Genomic DNA, 26823 nt, shown 5'->3' with positions numbered 1-26823 from the left:
AAATCTATGGATCTACGCCTAAGTAGCATCCGCGATCATAATATCCATTGCGCACGGATCCAACAACGATGCGAGGTCAATGTTCTTAAGCTGTCCCGATGCGTGCTAAGGATCCTGCGGTTACAAATTCCGTCGGCCCCTGGGTTACAAGCTACAACACATACACCAGTGGAGAGGTAACTGCCAAGGCTGACACCCCCATTTGGATTTTGATTGTTGCCGGTCTACTGCTCGGACTGGGATCCTGGTGTACGTATCTAGCTTTGTATCGTCTTGTTTTAGCTTTTGCCGACATTCGAACCACAGTCTACGGATACTATATCATACGATCGCTTCGAAATAAGACCACTCAGGTTTCATCTACGCGAGGGTTTTCGATGGAACTCGGCGCAGCCATCACTGTTCTCCTCGCCTCGAGACCTGCTTTGCCTGTCTCCACAACACAATGCTTGACTGGTGCAACGATTGGTGTAGCACTCTGCAATTACGACTTTCGCGCAGTCAACTGGAAGCAGGTCGCCTTTATCTTCTCGTCCTGCATTGTTACACTGCCGGGCGCAGGGCTGATCCGGGATTGCTGATGGCTATGACATTGAACACTCCGAGTGTTTCTATTCTGGCTACATCGCATTGCCCTCTCGTTCAAGCAATGCAGCACAATCCTAGTTCATAGCTTTCAAATTGTTTAAATGCTACACTCCGAGATATGATTCCTCGCTGCGTGTAGAGCTTGACAAAGTCTATTTGTCTCTAAAGCGCTATTATGTGAGTATACGACCAATCGATGAGACCGAGATTTCAGGCTTTATCAGATCATATCGTTGTCCTCGTAGCAGTCTCTTACAATCGTTTCGCATACCCCCAACGTATCAAAGTCATATTCATAGGCCATTAAAATTCGGCGTCGGGATGGCATTTGGCCAAATGACGAGTTTTCCGTAGCACAAAATCCAATGTTAAGATGCTCGATCAATTCTCTGGAAGGCGGATCGATCTCGTCAGCCGCAAGACCTCGTAGTCCTCCAACAAGATGGATTAGAAGGTCATCGACATCGTACCACATCATAAATGCAGTGAGCACAAGCTCATCAGACATTAGTTCTGGTGGGCAGTAGGCCTTTGCGATGATGGTATAGCGGTGGCCCCATTGTCGCAGTACGAATCCTCGGCCGTAATGCGTTGGGATCAGCCAATCGCCAGTTTTGACTGACACCGATGTGATCGCACAACATCGATCATCCGGACCGAGCACTTTTGTGTACGCCATCAATCCAACTTTCTCTTGTAAGAGTGACCACGGGGAATCGGGTGTTAATTGAAACCCCCCTTCCACAATGTGAACACAGCTCTGCGTTCCGTTGCTTATGCGTCGATATGGCATTGTTTCCAGCGACATGAGGTCGGGAAACCTTCTACATCGAAGCTCGAGACCTTTCTGGACTTCTGGGTCTAGATGGCTCAGACCTAACATGCCCATGACTAGTCTGTTCAGCTGTGGGACATCATGGAGGCCTGGCATGAGCGATTTGGCAAGATCGAAAGCAGACATTTTGTAATCTGGTTGAATGATCGATCCATTGTTGACATGATGACCACCTCTGCACAAAGAGACACCAGTCCGCCAATTGCATAGAGCAAGGGTTCCGTAGATGCAGTCTCGCGGATCTTGACACTGTCTGTACTCGCACATCCTAAGAACATCCGGGATTGCCATCAAGTGTCTGTTGAAGGGTTGAGAACCGGATCTGGTAGCTTGACGTTCGTAGAGCATATCTTCGAATGCAGTCCCAAGACCCGATCCCCCATGTTCTTGAAAATAGTGTGGGTCTTTCCAGAGCGCTTCTTGAAGGTAAGATGGTCCTAACTTCTCCAAAATCGTGTGAAATGCATGTACAGGATAACCTGAATCGGCGTCCTGATATTGTATCTGATGCATTGCCATGCTCTTCGCGTCCCTCCACCAAAAAAGAAGGGATGATAGACGCAATTCGTTGTCGCCACAGAATATCCTGATTTTATTTGCCAGACAAAGTTCTTGGAGAATCCATATTCGCCAGAAGTACACTCGCCGTGCGAAACGATCGAGAGCCCGAAAGAAGCGCTCAAAAGCAAGGTCACTCGCCTGCCTAACCCAAGCGAAGTACCGTATGACGCATCTGGCTTCCTGAGATGTACCGAAGTCGCTTCTGCTTCTCCATGGAGTGTTTCCAGAACGATTAGTCCTCATTGTCCAGACACTACTCGAAACCTGACCTGCCGCCATGAATTCGTCGAAACGATCCAAGGTATGAGCCAAAAAGGCGCTGTCATCTCGATGCGCCCCAACGCAGGCGAGAACGCATTGGGCCCGACCAAAAACGTTACCCATCAACGCCACCTGCTGGGCTCGCTCGTCCTCGTCTTCTTGATTTATGCAAATTGCATCGATCCAGTAGTACCTTGAAGATGCGAATTGAGCAAGCTGCCGCAAGACATCGGCGCAGTTTCTTCGTACTATCAAAGTTTCAAATTTCTGCATGTCTAATGCATCGCAATGCCGGATATATATGCAGTCTTCAGCGATTGCATCTCCCCAAGTGTAGGAAATCGCATCATAGGGTGGGGCGTGACTAGCAGGCGGCGCATCGCGGATGGTTGTCTCAGAGATGGTGATGACTGGGATGAGAGAGGGCCCGCTTGGTTGATGCACCTCGATCAGTCGAATATTTTGAGCTGGGTTGGCGAGAGCCGTGTATTCAAATCGTTCACTTAAGTGCCGTGTGGTATCTACCATATTATTGACAGACTAATATGGGACTGCTATCGCCGTCTCAAACCGAAGTGTGGGGTGTGTCAAGAGAATGGCTGAAGAGTGCGGGGCACTGCAGGCTTTGGCCTCATGTAGTCATGCTCGACTATAATTGGTCACAATTCGAGTGGAGCTTCAACAGCTGTGAAACTGTATCTACAGATTAGTCAGAGTCGTAGTTAATACTTGAGTAACACAGTGTGGGCTGGGAATGAGATGACAAGCAGAACGAGGGTACCTAGCTTGGCAAGTAGACGACATTGAGCCTAATGGGTAGAAACCAACAGATGCAAAGAGAAGGCGACCACGATTTGTGGGCACATACTCCAATCAAACCTGCCCGTATCAATAGAGGTTGCGGAATCATACTACTAAGCCTATGAACCATCAACAGTTCCTTGCGCAACCAAACGGAAATGGCAACACCGCAGGACTTTTGTAGCCGCCTTTGCCTACACTGCGGACGCCAAAAATGATGTTGTCCTTGTGTATCGTCGCCGATGTGAGGTTGTACCAATTCACGTTGCCCACTTCGATCACACTCGTCCAATGCGGCTCAATCGTATCCCTGTACACGATTTCATACCCCTCAGGCTCCAACCCCAGTGGAGCAGTCCATCTGAACTGACTGAAGTTATCGCTTGCCGTTGTGTTGATTCCGACGTTAGTCGGCTCCCCAGGGGCATTGGCGAGACTCCACATTGTGCTCGCGACAACCTTGGCTGCACGCGTATTATACTCGAAGTCAAGAAACTCAACGAGGTCACCGTATTGCTTGCCGTCCTGAATTCGGATATCTTGATGCTGCTGTGTGTAATCTTCGTTGGGTTGCACGAAACGTACTCCATTGAAATCGGATTCGAGGAACGGGCGGTGGTCACCCCCGCGGCCGTAGCGATCGAGACGGTAGATGAGGCGCACAGTCATTTGAGTGAAGGCGTTTGAAGCAACCTCGTAGATATGGCGACCTAAGTTACGAGATGGGCTATCATTGTCGCCGCCAATACTGAGGCGAGAGGTCATAACAGTAGCATTTTCTGTCAGAGGAGTGCCCTGGCAGAAAAGACGGATGTTGTAAGGATCAGAAGTCCCATCTTCAGCTTTGGAGTTGCCTACCATGTCGAGATTGATCATGGCGCCAACGTTAGTCGAGCTGTTCTTGTATGTTTTAGCAAGGTTTTCGGCGCCGAGAAGGCCTTGCTCCTCGCCTGCAAAAGCTGCAAATGCTATCGAAGCTTTGGGCTTGTAGGTAGCGAAGATGCGAGCCAATTCTAGAGATACTGCTACGCCAGATGCACTAGCCGCGTTAGTGACGTGTCTTCTGTACAATATAGACCGTACTTACTCATCCACAGCGCCTGGTGCATCCCCTTCATAGTCTACCGGGTCACTGTTCCTAGAGTCGTAGTGTCCACCAACGACATAAAACCGTTCGGGATCTTCGCTGCCTGTCAGAGTCGCAACAACGGTCGTGATGTTGACAGGGAAGATAATGCGTTCATTATCCCCGGGATACTTGATAAAGCTGTTCCACGACACACTCATAGAGCCATTGCTCGCTTTCGCGGCTTTTCGAAATTGAACAGTGAGCCAGTCGCGAGCAGCACCAATACCGCGATTAGGGTCGGTCTGGCTTGAGAGCGTATGTCGCGTACCAAAAGAGGCCAGTTTCCGGATTGTGGCCTCAATGTTGACACGTGAGACATGTGCGAGAATGGCTTGCAGGTCGGCATCAGGAAGTTGCTGCTCCAGTGCCTTGCCGACGGTTGCGAGAGGCCACTGGTCCGTATTTGGAAACACATTGGGTGAGGTGTTAGGTTGTAGAGGTGATGCGAGAGCTGAAGGAAGTGTACTGCCTGCTAGCAGCGCGATTTTGCATACTTTGGACCACATGATGGCAAATGCTGGGTTTCTTTAACTCGATCGCAACTTTCATTACGTCTAACACACCCAAAACAGGCAACCTTGGTGGCTTTTATTCTCGTCGCTTCGAGCTGTCCCACTCTACGTTCACATCGGTTGCTGATTGCTGCTATCTGCAACCTCGCTTCTGTCATGATTAACCTATCTTCCGACGATGACGATATTCGCATGCACCGCCATGACATCTGCAAATCTGCATCAGAAGAGGAAGCTCGAAGGGGCACCAAGGCGCCATCAGAATAGTCTAACTGCACTGGTCAGTTCCGAGATCGGCGATATCTCCACTGTGGACTTGGCAACGGCTGTCGAAGTGCGGGGGTATCAACATACGGATGGTGGATGGGTGTAGAATCGATTGGTTGTTCTCGACGTCAGGCGATCTCTGTACTCTCAGAGGATGGTCGATACTCAGAGAATCTGTACGCTCGAACGCCGTGTATCATTCTGAGCGTTCGTCTACGTCTGATATCGACTAACAGCGGGCAGTAAGAACCAAATCTACTTCTGCACGTCTACTGCTCTAACTATGAATCCTTCGGATTCAATGCGCATGTTTGCTGTCGCCAGTCTTGTCCTCCCAAATCTTCAAGAACAGCTTCCACAAGATAGAAAAGAGGATACCTTGCAGACCGTTTGCGATGATTCTTGTCTTCAAACCTCGCCCAAACAAACCCCGCCTGCCATCTTGTCGAATGATTCGCCTTGCAGCTTCAGTATAGGAAACTTGGGTGTCGTGTACTTGACGATATGTCTTAACCACACGTAGCGAGTTCGATATCGTGTCCGAGACTACCGAAGCACAAAACCCAATGAACGCTGCCCTAAGAAGCCACGGGACAATGTTGCTCCTAGGAGGCTCGGTGATTGTTTCAGACAAAAAGTTGTATGTAGCGAACCAAGGGTAGTGGCCAACGAAAGTTGCAGCAGCTGTTGCAAAAGCACCCCACCACAGGCTACCAACTCCATTGGTCTTGATGCGTTGACGAAGCAGGGTAGTTCCGCGCGGTCCTTCGGCTTGGAGAGTGGTTTTCAAAGTATCGATGGGAGTGAGAATCATTCTGAAGGCGGCAGCGCACAGAGACGCAAAAATCGTCTTAATTGGTGATGGTAGCCCAGCCAAGTATCCATTGGACTGCAAAAGAGCCAGGATGCCAGCATTGGCTGCTGTATCTCCGAAACGTGCGATGGGACCTGTTGATGCTTAGAAATGATGGTTCAAGTAAGTAGTATAGTTGATGTGAAGCTCACCCTGAAATAATGCGGCCCCCATTCCTGCGTAGTATCTGCCATACCCGCCATCCCGATACAGTGTCTTCGTTGCGACAGTCAACGAAGTTCCATGGCGGTACTGGTAGTTCATGATAGTCCGTATCGGCATTAACAGCAGGACCTGCAAAACCATCGCGGCCGCACCACTTACACCCCCACCTAGGGCACGCATCAAAGCTCCTTTGAGATCAAACTAAGACACGCGGTCAGAGGCGCAATGTCCATGTGTGATGTAGACCACTCACATCAACATCATCCGACTCGATCCATCCTTTTACGAATAAAGCAACGATGAGAATAGCGACAACAATCCAGAAGCCTCGCCAGCCGTACTCCCGCCGCTTGGACGCTTCCGATTGAGGTTTTGCAGCCAGCTCTTCTTCTTCTGTCGGCGCAGCAATAACGTCTTCAGATCGCGAGGGCGCAAGCAAAGGCGCACGCTCATCTGAGGTTGACCCGTTTTCGAGAGCACGGCGCGCTGCCATTGTATTTGATAGTTGGTGTTCTTGATGAGTGAGGAGTACGAAGTCGTACACAGTACGGACTTAGGGGAGGTAAGCGCTGACCAATCAAAGTGATGACGTGATTCCGCGACGAGATAACGGAAACACCTTCCATCGTAACATGCACCCACGCAATCCCGAACCCAGCAATCTCAGCATCCAGAGGCATGCGAGACCGCCTGTGCTCATATTCGCCTTCTTTTCGACATGGGGAGAAAGGAGTTGTTGGTTCGAAGCGAGCGTGCAATCCATACCAACGTGTCCACCAGCGCTCAAGGAAGTGACAAACGAGTACTGTGGTATCCGGCGAAAGTAGAGTCCCATGGACAGTGCGGTGGGTCTTGTGCAGAAACGCCTATTGATGTTTATAACGAACGCGCACGGACGCTTATGCAGATAACAAAGGGAAAAGATGTCCGCTAATTGGTGGAAAGCCAAGAAAACCTCGGGAGTCGGACTTGCCAAGCCTCTACTTTTCCTCCACATTGCACTGGCCATGGGACTCTACTTTCGCCGGATACCATAGTGAACCGACAGAGGCTCCTCTACACGTGCTTCGCAACGATGTTCCCCTCCAACATAGTGTTAGCATGTGTTTCCACAACCGGCCCTTTATACACCCTCCTCCCGTGTGCGCACCAGAACACCACAGCAAATATATTAACCGTACCCCACAGCAGAACACTCCAGTTCATGTTCAGCGGTGTGACCGGAACGTTCTGCGGCCAGAAACTGAAGAACAGGACGAGCATGCTCCACACAATTGCATACCCGTTGACCAGCACGCCCCACCTGCCCAATCTGAAGCGACTTGGCGGAAGGTCTTGCGGCCTCTTGATGCGCGCATACAAAAGCAATGAGAATGGCAGAATATAGCTCCCGAAGAACCCTGACACAGTCAGGCTGACAATAGCATTAAAGGCGGTCGTACTCCCGATATTGATTAGGCTCAAGAAGCAGGAGATCAGGGTCGTGACGCCGATGCTGACGATGGGCACTTTCATGCGCGGATGCACGTATGAGATGAGATGCGCGTTGGGTACGGCGTTGTCCCGTGCAAACGCCCACAGCTGGCGAGATGCGGAAGCGAGGGTAGATACGGTGCAGAGCGCGAACATGGTCACAATCAGCGCAGAGACGGCGGTCCCGCCAGCGGATGAGCGGGTGGCGTAGGAGAAAATTTCGATGAAGGGGTAGCCGGTGGGTGTGCTGAGGGCGGCGTCGATGTCGCCGATGCAGTAGAGTATTGCGATGAGCATGCCGAAGCCGGTGACGCCGTTGATGAGGATGGATCCTGATGTTTTGCTGTCAGCGAATGGAATTGCTTTGGTAGCTGGAGGTACGTACCCATCATCGCCCAGGGGACTACGCGGCTCGAGTTGCGGACCTCTTCACTCATGTGAACGGCGCCGTCTACACCCGTGAATGCAAACACGGGGGTAATAAGGCCAACGAAAAAGCTAAGTCCTTTGCTTTCGTATCCTCCTTCATTAAGAAATGATGCCCAGACTTCGCTGTGGCTGCTCTTAGTTGGCGACATGACTGTGATGACTACAAGTATGATGAGGAAAAGTGATACATGGAGCGCCAACGTCGCAGTCTCGACATGCGGCAAACCCTTGGATAGAAAACTGTTGAACAGTAAGCAGACAAGAATAATAGCGATGGCTAAAAGCGTGCCGTGCCAGCGTTCGGGCTTGTAAGTGGATTGAGAGTTGATGACGAGGCCTTGGACCGCTGTAGCCATAAGATAGCAACCTGAAGCCGTGACTGCCTGCCACGCAATCACGCTTTGCCTGCCCACATTTGTTAGTGATGTCAGGCATAGTTCGAACGGTAAACACACCATCCAGTAAGGTAGCTAAGGACGTCTTTCCATCCTTCCGGTGCAAGCACATGGACCCAATGATACTGCCCACCCGCGGTGGGCCACATACTGACAAGCTCGCCCATAGTGGCGACAACGCAAGTGTAACCGGTCCATACAAACAAGAACCCATAGATTAGACCCGCGGGGCCGCCATTTTGCAGACCGAAGACGAAGACGCTGAACAAACCCTCCCACGTGACCATCAGAGAGCATGAGAGCCCGAGGATGGCGATTGGTGAGAAGTTTCGCTGTTAGCTGTTAGCGACTAGAAACCGTTTAAGAGAGGACTCGTACACGCAGTATGGGCTTCTTGCCAAGTTGTGCAAGTTCGCGAGCGTCGACATCGTACGCAACGTTGGAGACTGCGTGATGTTTCTCCGCGAGCCCCATTCTAACTTCTGTGCTGGTAGAACAACGTTACGACAAGCTCTGTTTGTGAGTAGCGGGTGCGATCCTAGGCTGCTACTGCACTGAGAGTTGCAATTCGGTAGACTGAAAGGTCGGACGTTGGAGCGTTTCGCAGAAAACGCGGGGCAGCGCTGATGTATTAATTCCAACCACTCCATTTCAGACGTCCTGCTGCGGTGGCATGATCCTGTACGCTGCGTCTCAGGCACCGATGGAGGGGCCTTGCAAGTTGTACCACCTGTAATATGATGCGGAGTCAGATATAGACCGGGTTGCCTGCATTACCACTGCGTGATAGAACGCAGCCAATCAAGCTTATCGTTTCCTCAAATCGTGTAACCACGGACATGCAGCAGCGATTCTATTGGCGCACATGATAAGAATTCATCCCTGAGACGAGAGAATATGAGAGCCGATTGAGCATTAAAAGCTCAAGATCGGTAGACGTGGAAATGACAGCAGCCGAGCAGCAGGCGCAGTGAGGTAGGGTTGCGCAATTTCGAAAGGTAGGTAAGTGATGTAATCTTGGGAGCATGTTGCGAGTCTTACTGGAGCCTGGCTTGGAAACAGTGAAAAGGCTTGCTGATCGCCACACCCCAGTGCTATAGATCTTCGCATTACAGCACTAAGATTTGAAATTGACATGCGTTCTTTTCATCATATCCCACCCTGTTCGAACCCTTCGACACACGGCCACCATTGTAATCACGAACCACCAGAATTCCTCACTTGGAAGCCTCTCAACCCTTTCGTGACTGCTGTACGAACAGCCTCATCATATGTGGGTGGTGCGTAAGACACTAGCCGCATGATTCGCAGTTCCTCGTTGTCCGAGTTCCGTACAGGCCGTATGTCGTCCTTCAACAGTGCCACCTCCTCCTTCATAAGCTGTTTCCCAGGTAGTAAGCCAGAAGAGGTGCGGAGTGGCGTCCTCACTTGGACGAAGAATACCCTCCCAGCATGCTCCCCGCTTCGACACTGCCAGCCCATCAAGATCTCAGGCTCGTATCTTCTTTCTAAGTTGCAGGTTGAGAATTCTGGTGCTACGCTCTCCTCGAGTTCGATACCATCCCACAAGCTTGAGTCGATGTGCGGTTGCGTCCCTGATGGGTGTGAACTTGTGAGAACTCACAATCCAACGTTGCTCAGGGATTGTGATGTCCAAAACGACATTTAACCATGTGTTGCTGCCCCCAGCGTGTCCAACCGTACGTAGTACGGCCCGTAACGGTTACGGGTTACAGCCGTAAATATAGTAAGTAACAGTAATTATATAAGCTGTAGCCGTATACGTACTGTAGCTATACATAAAGCTGTAATACAGTTATAGTACGGCTAACCTTAGTGTTAACAATAGGGGGATAGGGGGGGGGGCCGCATGGGCCACTATTGTTAAAACTTAACACTATGCCTAACGTAAGGCCTTAACAGTATCACTACCTCCTCCCCTACCACGCTACAACGCGATTATTACGTTTTTTTTTTAATATTAATACGCACAAAGGCAGATAAAGCCTATAGAACATGTTTCTAAAGCATAGTTATACTCTAAATTAATTATAAGGGTATGCAGGAGGTACATTACTAGGTTTAGCAACTACAGCATCCCTAGGCATTGCAACAGCTTTAAATTTGCTCTAAATAACATACTAGCGCCTTACTAATAGGATAAGTTATCTAATTAGTGTTAATTAAGCTCCCTGTTAATTAAACTATCCCTATAACACTATAACACTACAACGCCTATTACCTATAACCTGCCTCTGCCTCTACGCCTACCTATAACAAGCCCTAGCTTCCTTATACGCTTAACTTTACTGTTACACATACAACGCGCTAGGATAATATAGACACCTACTAAAGGAAAGTAAATCTAGAGCTTTTTAAGGCATCTACACCCTAGTATAACATATTCTCTGCTGCGTAGTATATAACTATTAACTAGTAATAGTAAAGGTTATTTGTGTAGCTAGGCTGTATATATAAGCACCTCTAGTAAGAAGGTCCTTAGGGCTCCTTATAATAGATCTATATTATCTATTAACTTTAGCGCTATATAGGACAGCTAGTTATCTAGGTGGCTAGAAAGGAGATTTCTAAGTAAGTCTGCCTATATAACCCTCTCCTCCTCCCCTCTTACGCCCTCTACTACTATTATTAATATGCCTCTAACTAGATTAACCTAGACCTAGCTTACTAATGTTACTAGAGCACCTATATACTACTTAGCAGGCTTAAAGACCCTTAGTAAGATAGCCTGTGTCTTATTGTTAACCTCTCTGTTAGTATTACTATCGCCCTATCTATTAATTAAGGTAAGCCTAGCTTACATATAACACCCTAACGCTACTAGCGTTAACTTTTCTATTAATTTTAACTAAGTATACTATAGGAACACACGCCTTAACGCTAGTTAGCTAGGTTATTAGGTACGCTATAAGGCCTAGCTAGCTAGTAGAAAAGACTTAGCTGCTATATAGTTATATAGAGTTACACTACAGTACTTAGAGGTTAACAGCTCTACTATAAAGTACTAGCTTTGCTAGAGGTATTATAAATTAGGTGTTACCCCTAATACCCTCTGCGTTAATAGGACAGCTTACGTTAACACACATATACGCAACAAGCATTAAATTAACCCTAAAATAGGCCTTATTCTAGACACCTAAGCTACCCCTAAGAACCTATAGGCAGCTGCACGCGTTACTAGCTTATCTACCTTTACTACACATACCCCTTAGGAGGAGGATAAGCTTTAGTTAGCCTTTATTAATTAGGCTATTACTAATAATATATTGTTTGCTATAATAACAGCACCTGCTACATAAGGCCTAATTACTTAGAATTAATAAGATCTACTCTACGCCTTACCTAATTCCTGCTTAACAATATTATTATATATTAATAATTAACTTTAACAACATTAATTAGAGGTAGCAGCACTTATTAAGACAGCTTAGAGTAAGATTAGCGTAAGCGTTAATGTGTAGACATTACGTAACTACTATAGCTTTCTTACTATTGTAGCTTACTTTATTAATGCTTTATATAAGTAATAAGACGTACTTCTTACCTTCTGCAACCTTATTAGTAATTACTTAGGTAGTGCATAAGCCTTAGTTATTATTAACATTATCTGCAAGTATAACTTTAAGACTTAATTTAACTGCTTTATTAGCAATAATGCTACTAGTAACAATTAATTGCTATACAACAGGCTTTCTAACCTGTCTAAATTAATTAAATTAGACTCCTGTTACTGCCTTTGCTGCGCTAGCTATATAATTAACCTTATTGTTAAGGCAACACTATATAGAGACAGTGTTAGTTAGTTTAAAGAAGAGCTTACTAGTGTAGGTCCTCTAGATTAATTTAAGTTATATAAGTAATATAGCATTATTAGTAAGCTATATAACTTTGTTAACGCTGTTTATACCTTACATAAGCGTTATAAGGTATTTAAATATTACTAATAATTATTATCTAATAATAATCCTCTATAGGAGCATTTTACGCTTAACCTTGTAAAGGCTAGAGAGGTCTGCTAGCACTTAACATACCTTATATTACTCTGTTGCTAGGAGCTCTAAGGTGTTATACAAGCTTATTAATGTTAACTACGCAGCCTTAATACCTATACAACCTCTAAAATTAACAAAGCTACTACTAAAGCACTTAATAATTATATTACTAAGAATAATTAGGATAAAGTTAACAGGCTTATTAATTTCCTGTAATAGCTGTACTAGCTTATAAAGCGTTTTAAAGGTAATAACAGCTAATTAGGATACAGCTTATTATAGCAGACTATCCCTAATTTATAGACTTTATAGGCGTTATATAACAAGAAATTATTTAACGTACTCCACAGTCGAGCGGATCACACGATCGAGCGGATCACTTAAAACCCCACCAAAATTGCCTAAAACCACAACCCTTTATCTCAACAACCACGCAATAAAATCTTCTAAAATTTTCAGGACAGGGCTGCACTAATATAAATAAGAGTATTTAAAAGTCTTAGAGTGCTAGAATCTATAACACAGACGTTATTAAGCGATTACTGTTTTACAGGGGTGTTTAGCACTATTTGCAGGCTATTTCTATAACTATTATAGCTATAAAGCTGAAATCTAGATATGTACTTACCAATAACTATGCAATACTATTCTGAGATTTTAAGAAGATTTTATTGCGTGGTTGTTGAAATAAAGGGTTGTAGTTTTGGACAATTTTGGTGGGGTTTTGAGTGATCCGCTCGATCGTGTGATCCGCTCGACCGTGGAGTACGTTATGTATAATAGAGGCTATTTAATTATAGAAGAATTAGCTATGTTACAGGCTTATTACAAGCCTATATACTAAAATAGAGGCGTTAATAATACTACAGGAGAAGAAGTAGGTAGATTTAACAGAAACAGCAACCCCTAAGTGCTTACAGGCGTTACAGGATAGGCCTCCTTTACAGTTATTAACTACGCTAGACTAAAAATAGCAACTGTACACCTGTAGCTACGTCTCTACACTGTAAAGTGGGCCTACGCTGTAATTTTGGGACGTAACGGCCGACGATAATTGCCGTTACTTACGGCAATCGACCTTTGCCGTAGCCGTTTACTTACGGTTGGACACGCTGGCTGCCCTGGCCCGAATATCTGTGTAGCCGACGAGTAGCATCTGAAAGGACTGTAGGTACATATCTTACAGATGGTGATTCAACCTTGTTACGGAGAGATCCATGGCAATCCTACGAAGATTCGGTAACGACGGACGGTCGGGCCAGCTTCTCGTGAGTTTGAAAACGGGTTGAAACGTGGCCGAGATGATGATCTCGGCGGGACTAAGGCCATAGATGTCGTTCACCAGACGATCTGGCGGCAATGGCAAGGAGCTTGGGCCCAATACCGTGGCGCACACTGTCACCACTACTGCAATGAATGATTGCTTCACATCGCTGTGAACCGTCATCTTTTCGGCCGGCCAGATGGTGCGCGGAGCAGACTACACAGTGTCATATATAAGTCACAGAGATCGCACGAAGTTCTTACCTTTGTCGTCCTACTCTTGAACAAACAGAGTACAGTAGAAGCGTCTCTGCATCTTCTTAGCGAGGGCAGTTGTGTAGAAAGTGTAAAGTGCAGTCTGGCGTTTGAAGTTTTGATGTCAGCAGCCTCAGCCAAGTTTTGAATTGTCTGCCAAACGGACGATTCGATATGACAGCAGCAGAGCTAACAAGGAAGCAGAATTTTCTAACAGCTCTGTATTCAACAGTCAATGCACACTAAAGAGATTCACATGACCTTGCCTTCTGGAGTACTATTCCAGGCGTGTTCAAAGGCTTGCCACCCTCCCACTGGTTCTTCGCACATCTTTACATCGCTGACAACAAGATCATAGTACCCGTCACTGGGCAACTTGCCCTTGTTACATGTACCACCCATGGCGATGTTGATGAGCAATCTGTAGTCCTCCATCCTCCTCGACCCAGCTGGTATACTGCCTTTCATGACCGGTCTCCCATCAATGAACCATATGAGCCTGCCCCTCCAACCGGGGATGCCTTCTTCCTCAATCCATGCGAAACCATATGTGTGTGGCCGTGTGGTGAGGTCGGGCAGAGGCGTCTGAACTACGCGGTGCTTCTGTGCATCCTCTCCGATGTAGTGACCCCAGTGCAAACACGAGTGGTTCGTCTTCTCGTCGTTCCAGTTCTCCATGATATCCACCTCGCCGTCGCCGGGCCAATTGAAGGGCTCGCAGGGAAGCATCCAATAGGCGGGCCAGATACCTGGCGCCGACGGTGGGAGGGTCGTAGCTTCGAGGTAGCCACGCGGGCGGGAGAGCGTCTGGTGCGAGGTCAGGCGTGCCGAGGTGTAGGTTCCGTTCTGGACAAGAGCGCGCACGACAAGGCGGTTGTCATGGTGGAAGGAATTGGCAGGGGAGTCGGTGTAGTTTTGCTTCTCGTCGTTGCCCCACCCGTGATCGCCAAGCTCGTGGCGGAAGTTTTGCGACACCGGAGTCGCGGCATCAAAGGACGGCTTCCAGTAGACCTTCTCGCTGTAGGGCGGCGGGATGTTCTGCGGCGGCGGAGGCTGCGCGGACGTGGGGCGGTTCTGCGGTACAGGGGGCGCTGGCGAGTGCGGTTTATTCTGCGGAATGGGCGGTGCGAAGCCTTGCTGCTGCTGGTGAGGAGGCGGCGGGCCCCAGTTCTGCTGCTGCTGTGGCTGCCATTGATTTGGCGAAGGACCCCATTGCTGCTGAGGCTGCTGGTACTGGCCTTGCGGCGGGTACTGGCTGCCCGAGTACTGCGACTGCGAGTATTGCGGTTGCTGGCCTGGCGGCGCGCCGTAGCCCTGCTGAGATGGCTGCTGATAGCCGTGCTGCTGTTGCGGCTGGCCTCCTTGGTGTTGGGCCTGGAACTCCTTCACTTTGGCCTTGCCCTTTGCGAAAAGTTTGTCAAATGTAGACATGGTCGATGCTGATGCTGTGGAAGATGCAGCTCGCATGACGTAGCGCATTCCTTGCCCAGCCACGAGGCATGACTAAGCTAGGGCTACGGAGCAGATGCCAGAGAGTACGGAGCAGAGAGGAGAGGGTCCACTTGGTAGGCAGCAGAACCACGGATCCTTACAACAGCCTCCACTGTTCATCTCGTTGACAGCCGCTTTCAACTTGATCCTGCATTGTAGCAGCTAACGCGGCTAACGTACATTCAAGAACCCATCTTCTTCTCTGAGCTTGTAAACGTGCGTGATGTGCTGACAGGTTGCGGACTGCACGACGTCATTTCCTCCAACAGCAATTATCCTTACACCCAACCAGCCACCCTCCGAAACGCCTCAGGTCGTCCAGAAGGGTGCCTGGTCGCCAGCCAGGTATTTGGTAGAAACAAGAAACAACACGCAACCCGTCTGCCTGTCACACCTGTTGCGTCGTACGTAGCTGTCGCGTCATTTCCCTCCACATAAAGCTGCACCTTCTCTCGCCGTTCGCAATCAACAACAACGCTAGTCCACCATACCACGCCACGCCATACTCACCTCCACTTGCTCACCTGCGACTACACCAAACCTAAAGACCAACCTCGATACACGGCAGTTCTTACACACCACACCCTACCCTACTGCCACCATGCCGTCGATTGTCAAATCCCTTTCCGACGTTTTCACTTCGCTCCTTGAGCTCGTATGGTCCTTCTTCACCACTGCCGGCGATCTTGTCCAGAAGACTGCCTCTTTCATCCTCAAGTTCTTCTCTGAGATCATTGGCCTGTTTGTCAACTTCTTCAGGGGCCTGGTTGACCTTGCTGGCGGCATTGTTGGGTTCGTGCTGGGTAGGTCATCTTTGCAACCGCTGTCACTCGTCATTTCGAAACTAATCGTGACAGGCAACGTTCTTATGCTTGGCGTCCTTGCTGCAGTTGCATTTGGCTTTCTGCAGTACCAGCGCAACCAGGGCAACACCGTCAAGGTCGGCAACAAGAAGCTCAACTAGCTTTCAAAATATGGCAGAGTGCAAAGTCTCAAAGACGTTGCGCGCGAAGCGGCTTCCCTTTTCTCACACCCGGCTGAATTTGTATGATACCCCCTCAAACGACATAGATGTCTACAAGCGCTTGGGCAGTCCCGAGACTTGAAGACCTCGAGTTTTACCTCTGAGTTTTTAATTGAACCCCCGCTTCTTTCACACGCTCATCCCCTCAACACTATTGCCAAGCATGCCAACACGAAGATGCGTCCTCTTCTCACAATGGTTGGCTCGTGTCGAGCATATGCATGCTTGGTCATATGTGTTACTGCCTTGCTCAACAGCGTCAGTCTCGCTCCATCTCACTTTCACTGTCAATAGTTACAATGAACATATCTGCTCAGTCCTGGTTTAGTAGTCAGCTGCTTGAGCATCTGCTGCTACCGGGTCCTGCAACGTATGCACGGTTGATCGAGGTTCATACCAGCAGCGAAGCCAACCATGCCATCGAAATCTCCTTACACACTACAACAGTCGAACATGCCCCGCCTTACCACGCCGTCTCTTACACCTGGGGTAACCTCACAGCCCAATAGCAGATCCGCGTTCGACATTGTATCGAGGGTGGGTTGGATACATACAGCGGCCTCAAAGTTTGCGATGGGCTCATGCTATGTTATGACCAATCCCAATCCTTACACCTACCAAAACTTCTTGACGTATCAAAAACGCTACGTTTACGAACCCAGGGAAATGCATTGGCAAAAAAAGAGCCAGCAACGGAAACATCGCGTAGGCATCCAAAAGCGAAGGATCGTTACTTCAAAGCGTGTCATGACTGAACCTGTGGTATCGACGATGCTACCTACGCTTCTATACAGCACTACATGAGCTTCCGAAGAGGCCTTTCCTCTGGCGTATCTGGACATTACAGGAGCTCTGGACTTCGAAATACGTCCGGATCTTATGCGATTGTGATGAAATCCAGCTATCGGCGCTCTTGTTTTGGTGGAAAGCATGCAAGCCAGATGATCTGAAGCCGCGTTGAATTAAAGGAATGCAGCGAAAGATGCGCGAGAAACTGGCTAGAAATCAATTTTTCTACTAAGAGGGGCTCTTCCGCGAAAGCACTGGGCTCAGCGAGCATTACGAGATAATGCTCTTTGAACGACGGTGTGTTTTAACCGTTGGACGTGCTTGGGCACGCGGGTTGCTGTCACGGGAGAAACTGTTCGAAATACGTTAGGGGCGCAGGTGCCGGAATCGCAGACACGTTGAGTCCGCAACGCTCTCTATAGGTGATTGGCATTCGACGGTCACTGTGTTGCCAGATTATACCTCGAGTAACACTGAAGGACCGGTTTTACCTGACTATCTCGTTCATTGCTGCGCTCTCCTTCTCAATTAAAACCTTGGCATTGCCGGTTCTTGTAGCTCACGACCCATCTCAAGGATCCGCCGACTGCTGCTGTGGGCAACAGGGTGCTGGAGATTGTCGAGCGAGATAACATCTGCCAGCGCGCGCAGGAAAGAGGGCAGCAGCTGCGCGCAGGGCTGGACAAGCTTCACGAGAAGTACTGATGCACTGGAGACGTGCGAGGGCGGGGCCATCATGTCCCAGGGAGTCGAGATCACCTCTGACCCCGAGGCAAAAGCCCCAGGTCTCGAACTCGGACGTGCGGCCTCTCATGCAATGTTTTCAACCTGCCCGGCATGGGCGGCGTGTTTCGAGTAGCGCTTCCTGTCACGGTGTCGGCGGATGAGATCGCGGAGGGTCTGCGTATCCTCGACGACGCTTTCGGGTAGGTGCTCAAGGGGCATGGGCCCAAGTCGAAGACGAACGGGTTGGTGGTGCCGGCTTTGGACTGAGTTGGGTATCCTTTGGCTTCTATAAAAAATTATCACAATCTCCCTGTGCTTTGCGGAGCATTATAATGACTATTTGCAGACCTTTATTTTTTTCAATCTTCAACTTTACTGCAATATATCCTCTTCACCCTCTTGATACTGCGCGCGAAATTACTTGTTCAATACCTGTATTCGAGGGGGAATAGCTTCAGATGAATACATCTTCCAAGACGGCGGGGTGTGGTGTTGTTAATTGCAAGATCGCCAAAGGGGGGGGAGGGGGGGGGGGTTGCATTTAGAGTACCGCAGTTTGAGGGAGTTGTGAATATTTCATAGGTTCATGCATAGATGTACGTGTGACGACGCATAGAGAGTGGCGTAGTGGAGAGGAATGAGGGCGGTAGACATGGAGTGCTCTCGAGGCTAGTAGAGGTGGTAGCTATGCCGCTAAAACACAGTAAGCCAAACCGACGGAGAAGAATGAAAAAGACTTAAATTCTTAGTTTCTACAACGCTATATGATGCTGTTGTCCGCACATGTAAACGGACCGTTGACCGTCTGGTTCGGATCCGCAAACACACCCAGCAGCGTCTTGATACTCGCATACATGCCTGGAATCGTAAGGAAAAATACCAAAAGCAGTATAAACACATTTAGCGCCGCGACGGCCAGCTTGCGTCCAGAACTGCGCCACTTGCCGTGCCAGTTAAGGTGGAACCAGAACAGCACTGTGACGCCCCACGTAAACCAAGAAAGAAGCAAAGAGGAGCTAATGTTAAGCAGCGAGTTGAAGACGGGAATTGCGTTGGCGAGGATCCAGACCACAACCCAGAATAGTGTTACGGAGAAGAGCCAGATGCCCCAGTCGAGTTTTTGGGACACGGGAGGGATGGACATGGAAGAACGGCGGCCGCGGCTGGGGTCAGAGGCCACACTGGGACGACGCACGGAAGAATCTTTGCGGCGAAGGAGTTTACTGGTGTGTCGAAGGAAGACGACGTGTAGGTATCGCGCGCTCGTCATGCCGAAGATCAGCCCGGTGCCGAGAAGTCCAATGAAGGATACCGCATAGGCGACCTTTGCCATTGTCGGCTGCAACGACCCAACCGCTGGGCTGACGACTTGCTCGCCGGACAGAGCGTACACGGTGGAGGCGACGATGATGTAGATGGTGGTTGTGACACATTTCTCGATTGTGACGGCACGGGGGAAGTCATGGGAAGGATTCTTCATTTCTGCGAGGACGGTGGGGAAGGCCTGGTTTCCAGCAAAGGCGAATGCAATGTTGAGGAATGCAGAGACGGCTTGGGTGAAGTTTGGACTGCCAATGGCTTTTAGGTTGAGAGGAGCAGATGTGTCGCGAGGGCCCTGGATACCGAGTGTGATCATGACTAGGAGCACGGTAATGATGATGCTGGCTGTGCATGGCCAAGATGCCCATGAGACAAACCGCATTGAGCGCGGGACACACAGGGCCCACATTGTAACAGCGGCGACAACTGTGAAAGCGACTGTGCATTTGGCGTGCGAGAAGACCGTGTTGAGCCCGATGGTGAGGGTTACGAGTGCCGAGGCAGAGATCAGAGCCATGTTGATGAGAAAGCCGACAGCAAAGATGGCTTCGCACCAGGGGCCGCCCAGAACGCGTCCATAATCGACAATGTTGAGCATGTATGGGTACTTGCGCCAGTACTGGATGAGGTTGTAGGCTGTGTAGAGAGAAAGCCGGCCAAGGACGATGATACAGAGGACGCCGGGAAAGAAACCGAGAACGTTGAGTGCTGAGGGCAAGGACAGCATGCCGATCCCTACCTCGTTGGTGACGAAGATGATGACGGCTTGTGTTGTTGAAAGCTTTTGTTTTGAAGCTTCCGCTGCTAGACGAGCATTCTGGACGTCTGAAACATCACCGAGTCGTGTGTCGCTATCAGATTGTGAGTCGTACTTCTCGTTGTCGGCGAAGTCACGGGCGCTAAGAGGGAGTTCAGGATCATGCGTTGCGTCTGCTGCAAACGGAAGCGTTTGTCTGTCTGCTAACATGGATTTGTTGCTGGGCTTGTTGTTGCTTGGTATTATGGGATTTCCGCTGTGCGCCATGGTGTCTTGGGGGTGTCGCTTGGAAGTGTCGTTGAGGTTAGAACTGGTATCATCATGCCTGTTCATTTTGAATGCGTCAATGGCTCACGCCTACACCTTGGTGACTTCGGCAGTATAGCGTTGGTTATTGTCGAAAGAGTTGGGGGAAAGGCGTTCGAGAGATGGGCAACCAGAAAAGCTGGAAAGCAAGTCTCAAAAACACGAAGGAAGTGACCGAAATCGAGTACGGAACCGCACTTGACTGTGGAGGCGGGGCACGGTGGTGTGGTGCAGTATTACGTAGGTCACGCAGGTTGGAATAGAGTCCATCTGAACGCACTCTCTGGGCGCGTCTCCGGTAAACCGATCACAAGGCGCTAGATGCGACGTGCAAAGGGTCTGTTGAAGCTCAGTCTCGGACGAGTGAGGCGAGGGGAAATTTTCCGCTTCAGGGCATGTGGACCAGCTAAGCATGGGTGAGATTGAAGGTCTTGCGGTTCCTGGTCTTCGCCTATATCCATGGTTGATCTTGTATACGGTCTCAAATCCCAGTGCAGGTACGCTCCACCTTCACATATGTCCATCGTTGTGGAGCGTAGACTTCGCATGGGCGTCAAGGCCAAGGGTCTGATATGACGTAGATCGTATTCGGGAGTGGCCGCACTAGCGAAAGAGCCGCATCTTGACCTACGTAGGCCGAGATGGTGGCAGCCATTCAGAGCGTTTGGGCCAATATTCGTCGGCACTCGGCACACGACGTCGCAGCAAGGTCTTGGAAGCCAGACCGCCAACAACGCGCTCTTGCTGGCCTTAGGAAATTGCTGGGGGACAAGCACGCTTGGGTCTCGAGACGCATCTCGATCCTCTTGTTGGATATCCCCCAGATCTTATTTCAGGGTATCTTGAAGTGTGGGACTTGAAGCGTGCGGGTAATGTCGTGAAGGCCTGAACGTGGCCAAAGGACTCGGATGGTGCAGGTGGGACTCTTTGCTAATGGAGTGAGCACGGGACTGCGAATCCATGCAAGTGTCTTTTGGCCAATGGCACTCGAGGGTGGCAAGACGGCATGTCGGCACGCGAGTGTGCCTAAATGCGAATGCTGCTCTGCCCATGGATGGTCAGGACTTCAAGAGGGCGAAGGAACCAAAGTCGGTTGTGCCACGCACGGCATCGTTGGCATACTGCTCACAGGAAGGCGAGGGCTTGGTCAAGTTTCGAAAGCTTCGATCACACACATCCTTACTCGTCAGGCCGGCCGACATGTTTCAGAGAAGACAAAAGTGCTCCCTGTTGAACTGTTAGTAGCAACTTCAGCTCTCGAAGGACTGCAAACCCATCAGGCGGAAAGTTGGCTATATACCGAGTCAGTGTGAGTGCCGTCAAGACGGCAAGAAATGAACATCAACATGACGCGCGGCGGCCGAATTCCCGAAATGAGCAGCTTCGGCGTTCTTCCCCTTGTGCAACGCCTGCAGCACTCGAACACTCGTCGTAGAGACACGGACATCCCTCGCAAGGAAACAGCAGAGCAGAGAAACAGGAAACAGCAGCGCAAGGCGAGGCTTGGCCGGCTTCGGCGAATTATGCACAATGTGGCACTGAAGCATGGATGGGGGTTTACTTAGTATTTACTTAGTAAAATAGTAATTACTAAATAGTAATGCCAGAGTAGGTTTAGCATATAGTAATTTACTATTTAGTAATTACTATTTAGAAATTACTAGTTTTTTTACTATCTTAAACAATCCAACGGCGATTTGGCTGTTGATTTTGGTGGTTTGTACCGCCGTTTCTAGATGCTGACTTGCCGCAAAACCCCCCTAATTGTGCGGGCTGTAGCCTAAGCAAAAACCTCTTTAGCTTTCCTACTTTAGCTAGTGTATGCGTTAAACAAGTCTAAGGGCTAATTTAATATCCTGTTAGGAACGCTGTAGTATGCCTGTAACCTAACTTACTCTTCTAAACACTACAAGTGAACGCTAACCTAATCTAAGGTTACTCTACCAGCGGAGTACTAAAGGCTCCTTCTTTACTATCTAGAGCAACATAAACAGGGACCTTGTCCTCCTTCCTTGTCTCCACTTTTGCAGCCTATATTGTTGTTTAAACTTAAATTCTTGTTATGTTATTCTATCCTCCCTTTACGCCTTGCCTTGGACGCATAGCTATAGACGCATGCTGTGGCTCTACTCGCCCTGCCTTTAGTTGCGCTACCTCTCCTACGACACTTCATCTCTGCAAATAGTGCGCGACAATTAAATATAAATCCTCTCTTACCTCTTACTTTACCTCTAGGGTCTAGGCAGCTGTTTGCGCAGGCTAAAGCTCTAAATAGGAGTCTGGCAGCATATAAGCTATCTATACCCCTAGTTTTATTAGTTACTACTATGTCCTACTTCGTTTTAGTAGGTACTAACCTATTCTGTCTAGCATTTTCGTAAGCATAGCTAAGGGGTTTTCTAGGTCTTTCTAGCATATTCTAACACGTTTTAGCAGATAGTACTGCACTTTACGCCCTAGTAACCTATTTAGACTATTTCTAACTACTACCACCTACTACTAACTATTACTAACTACTAGTAAATACTATTTACTATAGCTGTGATGTCTATGCCTGCTTGCTGTAAGATTAATATTAAGGAGAATAGTAGGACTGCTAAGCAGTGCTGTATGCTGTGCCTCTACTACATTACTAATAGTAATATTAATAGGGACTGTTACTTCTCTACTACTCTAGCTCTGTAGGGTAGCCTACGCTATAGTACGTTTAGGCCTACTACTACAGAGATTGTTATAATAGCAATAAGAATTGCCTATTAGTACGTGTTTTATCTCCTTTTAGCTTATTCTAGCATGTTTTAACACGTTTAGGGCCCTAATAAGTACACTAACAGCTATTAAAGGCTTTCTAGTAACTTCGCTCGCCTTTACTTAGGTTGTTGCATAGTTACTGCTGCTTATACTACTATTATTAATAATACTAGTATAAAGACTACTCCTATAATATCTACTACTACTGTAGCTATGTCTATTAATAAGAAGACTGCACTAGGTAAGTCTATTGATAATTAGGCTAGCTTGCTACTAGGTATAATTTAAGAGTATGTTATATCTCTTTCTAGCTTATTATAGCATCTTCTAACCTTTAAAGGAACTATTTACTGTAGAAAGACCTACTTATACTCTATAACATCAACACTTATATACTTAAGTTAACCTTATCTAGTATATATATTAAGAATTAAGATTAATCTAAGGCTAGTGCTGTTAAGGCTAAGATAAAGCGTAGGAAGGTGTTACGATCCTGTGCTAGGGCACGGCACAAACATAAGTACCAGCCAACCAAGACCCCTAACTCCACCTTAAAGGAACGAACTGTAGAGAAGGACAGAACAGAAAGGCATGTTATATAACTACTTATTAACAAGTATAACACATATAACTACTTATTAATAAGTATAGTATAATATGCTTATTTATAAGCACCCTTATATATATCATTAAACTAACTCTAGTTACCTATTAATAAGCACTATATCTCCTTAGTATATAGTTAGTAAGAACACAACCCTTATATTTTATATTTTACCTTATTAATTAAGTTTATCTTTAGAATCTTAACCTACTCTTAAACTAGATAGTCTACTCTGTACTATTTATTGCACCCTATCTTTATAAGCTTTACTTAGTTAATAACCCTAACTAATCTACTAGTACTTATCCCTAAGAACTAATAGAATTAGTGCTTATAGTCATTAACTAAAGTATAACTTTAACATTTTAAACACCCCTAAGATAAGTACTGTTAGATCCTGTGCTACCCCTAGTAACTCTATGTCTGGCAACATTAATATAGATATAACTATTACTACTAGCACTATAAACGTTAATAAGCCTAACCTTTACTAAAAAGATTGTAGTAGGCTTAATAACTAGATTATGCAGTAGGACCTCTTCTTTACCTTCTAAGGTAAGAAGGTTCCTAAGGCTAAATAAGTAGTCCTTGCAGCTAGCTATATTTGTAGCAAAGTGTTTACCTAGATTAAGCCCTTTATACAGCAGTACTAAGCTAGCAAGGCCCTAGACAACATAGACAAATATATAAAAGACTTTAACCTATTTAAAGAAAAGATTAAGCTAATCTTTAGAGTCTCTAACAAACTATATATTATTTAGCCTAACATTCAGAAGAATAAATAAGACAAGTTAGCTACGAACTACGCCGCAGAGTTTTAGCAGCTTACTGCTAACACTAGCTAGGACAACACTGCCCTAATTACTATGTTTTAATAGGGATTAAAGCCTAAGGTTAAGGAAGAACTTTTGCGCACTAGCGTAAGCACAGAAACCTATAATAAGCTTATTAATACTGCTATTAACATTAACATACAACTCTATAAACTTAGTAAGAACTTTAAGATAATCCTAGAGTATGTACTACTGTTATTGCTATAAACTAACTGCTACTAAGGAACTAGTGGCACAACAACCTAAACTAAGGACAATAAGGAGGCTGCAATTAGCTAAATACCAGTTATTGTATTTACAGCAACACTTAGAGTAGATACTACAGACCTAAAGCAATAGACCTCTTAAACCTTAACAAGGGACTACTAAAGCAATAGAATAAGAAGTCTAGAGGGGGTAGGCACTTAGGAGGCAGTAAAGACTGTTACAACTGTAGCAAACTAGGCTACTTTGCTAGGAACTGCTAGATAAACAAGGTTTACTACTAGTTAAATATACTTACCTTTAATTATAATAACACAGATGCTAGTAAATAGGAAATTCTTACTAATAACAGGGGACGACTGCTAGAAGACCTAGAGTCTAGTCTAGAGGACAATGAAAACTGTATTGTACCTCCAATTCGTGTAGCTGTCAGATTGGATAGTAATAGTAATGAGTTGATGATAATGTATTGATGTTCTGTTGTTGTTCTATGTAAGGGTGATTTTTGTCTTATCTAGGTTCTAGTGGGGGCCCCTACACGGTTTCTTAGCAGGTATATTGCCTAACCTATTTCTCTAATACCTTTTATTTAACACACCCCCTTAGCTTAGAATCCTATTGCAAGCTGCGCAAACTAGTTAATTAACTCTTTAACGTAAGGTCCTCTAGTTGCTCTTACATCTTCTTAAGCGGGATATCCCTTAATGTACCCTTCTAGCCCTTAACAAGTCCTAACTAATTAAGAAAGCCAGCCTATTTGCTAATTAGCAACAACTTTATAAATCTATCTATAATTATATTGTTAGATAGGATATATTCTACTTTAATTATTTTGTACTTAAATTCTTATTATAACTAGTAGTTGTGTATATTAATGTGCTAAAGTTTAGTTTATATCTTAGTAATATCTATAGTAACTAGACGTATTTTCTGCATATTGTTATATTTAATTATTATTGTTAGATTACTTAGGGTTACCTAAAGCTCTTTGAATAGTTAAGAGGTGAATATTACTTCCTTAGCTATTTAAGACAGTGCTAGAAGCTTAGCCTTAGTAGTTAACGTTGTAACAGCATCTTATTTGTTTACTCTCTAGGCAATAAGTCCTCTAAATAGCTTAATAGCGTATCCTTAGGAACTCTTTTAGTCTACAGTGTTATTAGTAAATAATACGTTACTTGTAACTTTAAGTCCTTTACCCTATCTAAAGTTAAGTAATAGATTTCTTATCTTCTATAGGTACAAGAGTACTTAGTTAGGAGTGTCTTAGTGTTTATTACTTAGGTTAACTAGAAAGCGTGCAGGTTGCGACGTAGCAAACGCTATATTAGGTTAAGTAGTTACTGCTGCAAACAACAGAGATCTAATCTTTTGCTAATATTAATTAATCTCTAGTAGTTTAGCTAGACTGTTCCTAGGCTTAAGTTTAATTCTAGATATTAGTGTATTATACCTTATGTCCTGTCTAGTTACTAATTAAGTAATCTAATTAACCTATATAGCTTATAAAAATTAAATTATCTATTACTGTCTGTTATATTAGACTTCTACACTAAGGAACTATTAAAGGTTGTCTCCTCTAATATATAGGTATTATTCCTGTATCTGTTTAATAGCATTATTTGCATCTTATTTGTGCTTTAGGTAGTATGCAATTATAATATTGTCTATATAGAAGAAGATAATTATTCTATCCTTAATTAGAGAGTATAGCTCTTATAGTACTTATTTAAATCTAATTCTAGCTAATATTACTATAAGTTCCTTCTACTATAGCAGAGGGGAGATGTAGAGTCTGTACAGGGCTTTCTGTACCTTTAGTAAGGTTCCTGTCTTCTAGTATCCTCTTTGCATCCTTATGTATATTTTGCAGTTAATAGCTGTATAGACAAACGCATTTATAACATCCTATTAGTTTAGTTTAAGTTTATATTTTACAGCAATTACTATTAGTATTCTAAGTAATTAGCCTTAAAGTGTTGCTGTATACGTGTCTTATAACATAATATTATATTATAAGTCTCCTCTAACTATAAGCCTTACTTTATACTTATTAAGGTAGTAGTATTTATTAAACTTATATATATAGACCTATATACAGTTAAGTATTAATTATCTAGACTTCTAAACTAGACCTGCTAGGACCTTAGTGTATAACTCTATTTGTTTGTAGCTTTACAGAAGTTCTTTTTCTGGCTACTTAAACATTTTATAGAGA

General features: G+C 46.3%; 7 protein-coding genes across 8 annotated transcripts, besides 11 other annotated features; 1 reads left to right on the top strand and 6 right to left on the bottom strand.

Moving 5' to 3' along the window:
• Positions 1-808: 808 nt before the first annotated feature.
• EKO05_0010495 (uncharacterized protein) lies at positions 809-2773 on the bottom strand (the record flags this gene model as incomplete). Its single annotated transcript, XM_038947060.1, has 1 exon — positions 809-2773. The coding sequence occupies one exon, from the start codon at positions 2771-2773 to the stop codon at positions 809-811; it is 1965 nt and encodes a 654-aa protein (XP_038794181.1).
• A 402-nt stretch (positions 2774-3175) lies between these two features.
• EKO05_0010494 (uncharacterized protein) lies at positions 3176-4681 on the bottom strand (the record flags this gene model as incomplete). Its single annotated transcript, XM_038943168.1, has 2 exons — positions 3176-4085; positions 4134-4681. 2 exons carry the CDS (start codon positions 4679-4681, stop codon positions 3176-3178), a joined length of 1458 nt encoding a protein of 485 aa, XP_038794182.1.
• A 571-nt stretch (positions 4682-5252) lies between these two features.
• On the bottom strand, positions 5253-6465 carry EKO05_0010493 (uncharacterized protein; the record flags this gene model as incomplete). Its single annotated transcript, XM_038943019.1, has 3 exons — positions 5253-5902; positions 5960-6173; positions 6226-6465. The coding sequence occupies 3 exons, from the start codon at positions 6463-6465 to the stop codon at positions 5253-5255; spliced, it is 1104 nt and encodes a 367-aa protein (XP_038794183.1).
• A 310-nt stretch (positions 6466-6775) lies between these two features.
• Positions 6776-7009: a dispersed repeat.
• Positions 7010-7028: 19 nt separating this feature from the next.
• On the bottom strand, positions 7029-8743 carry EKO05_0010492 (uncharacterized protein; the record flags this gene model as incomplete). 2 transcript variants are annotated; one of them, XM_038943088.1, is made up of 4 exons in its annotated part: positions 7029-7777; positions 7831-8279; positions 8330-8601; positions 8648-8743. In XM_038943088.1, 4 exons carry the CDS (start codon positions 8741-8743, stop codon positions 7029-7031), a joined length of 1566 nt encoding a protein of 521 aa, XP_038794184.1. The 2 variants fall into 2 exon arrangements, with proteins under 2 accessions (XP_038794184.1, XP_059493747.1); XM_059637764.1 differs by having other exon boundaries at positions 7029-8279.
• A 1294-nt stretch (positions 8744-10037) lies between these two features.
• Positions 10038-10079: a tandem repeat.
• A 2517-nt stretch (positions 10080-12596) lies between these two features.
• Positions 12597-13063: a dispersed repeat.
• A 989-nt stretch (positions 13064-14052) lies between these two features.
• EKO05_0010491 (uncharacterized protein) lies at positions 14053-15231 on the bottom strand (the record flags this gene model as incomplete). Its single annotated transcript, XM_038947061.1, has 1 exon — positions 14053-15231. One exon carries the CDS (start codon positions 15229-15231, stop codon positions 14053-14055), a length of 1179 nt encoding a protein of 392 aa, XP_038794185.1.
• An 88-nt stretch (positions 15232-15319) lies between these two features.
• Positions 15320-15355: a tandem repeat.
• A 537-nt stretch (positions 15356-15892) lies between these two features.
• On the top strand, positions 15893-16255 carry EKO05_0010490 (uncharacterized protein; the record flags this gene model as incomplete). Its single annotated transcript, XM_059637763.1, has 2 exons — positions 15893-16094; positions 16149-16255. The coding sequence occupies 2 exons, from the start codon at positions 15893-15895 to the stop codon at positions 16253-16255; spliced, it is 309 nt and encodes a 102-aa protein (XP_059493746.1).
• A 2090-nt stretch (positions 16256-18345) lies between these two features.
• Positions 18346-18365: a tandem repeat.
• A 225-nt stretch (positions 18366-18590) lies between these two features.
• On the bottom strand, positions 18591-20240 carry EKO05_0010489 (uncharacterized protein; the record flags this gene model as incomplete). Its single annotated transcript, XM_038947063.1, has 1 exon — positions 18591-20240. One exon carries the CDS (start codon positions 20238-20240, stop codon positions 18591-18593), a length of 1650 nt encoding a protein of 549 aa, XP_038794187.1.
• Positions 20241-21771: 1531 nt separating this feature from the next.
• Positions 21772-21893: a tandem repeat.
• A 513-nt stretch (positions 21894-22406) lies between these two features.
• Positions 22407-23452: a mobile genetic element.
• Positions 23102-23171: a tandem repeat.
• Positions 23429-25032: a mobile genetic element.
• Positions 25029-26823: part of a mobile genetic element that runs on past the window's edge.
• Positions 26515-26562: a tandem repeat.

Source organism: Ascochyta rabiei, chromosome 19 (assembly GCF_004011695.2).
Source record: "Ascochyta rabiei chromosome 19, complete sequence".
Classification (NCBI taxonomy): domain Eukaryota; kingdom Fungi; phylum Ascomycota; class Dothideomycetes; order Pleosporales; family Didymellaceae; genus Ascochyta; species Ascochyta rabiei.
The sequence above is the reverse complement of the archived record's forward strand: the minus strand, read 5'-3'. Positions and strand labels throughout refer to the sequence as shown.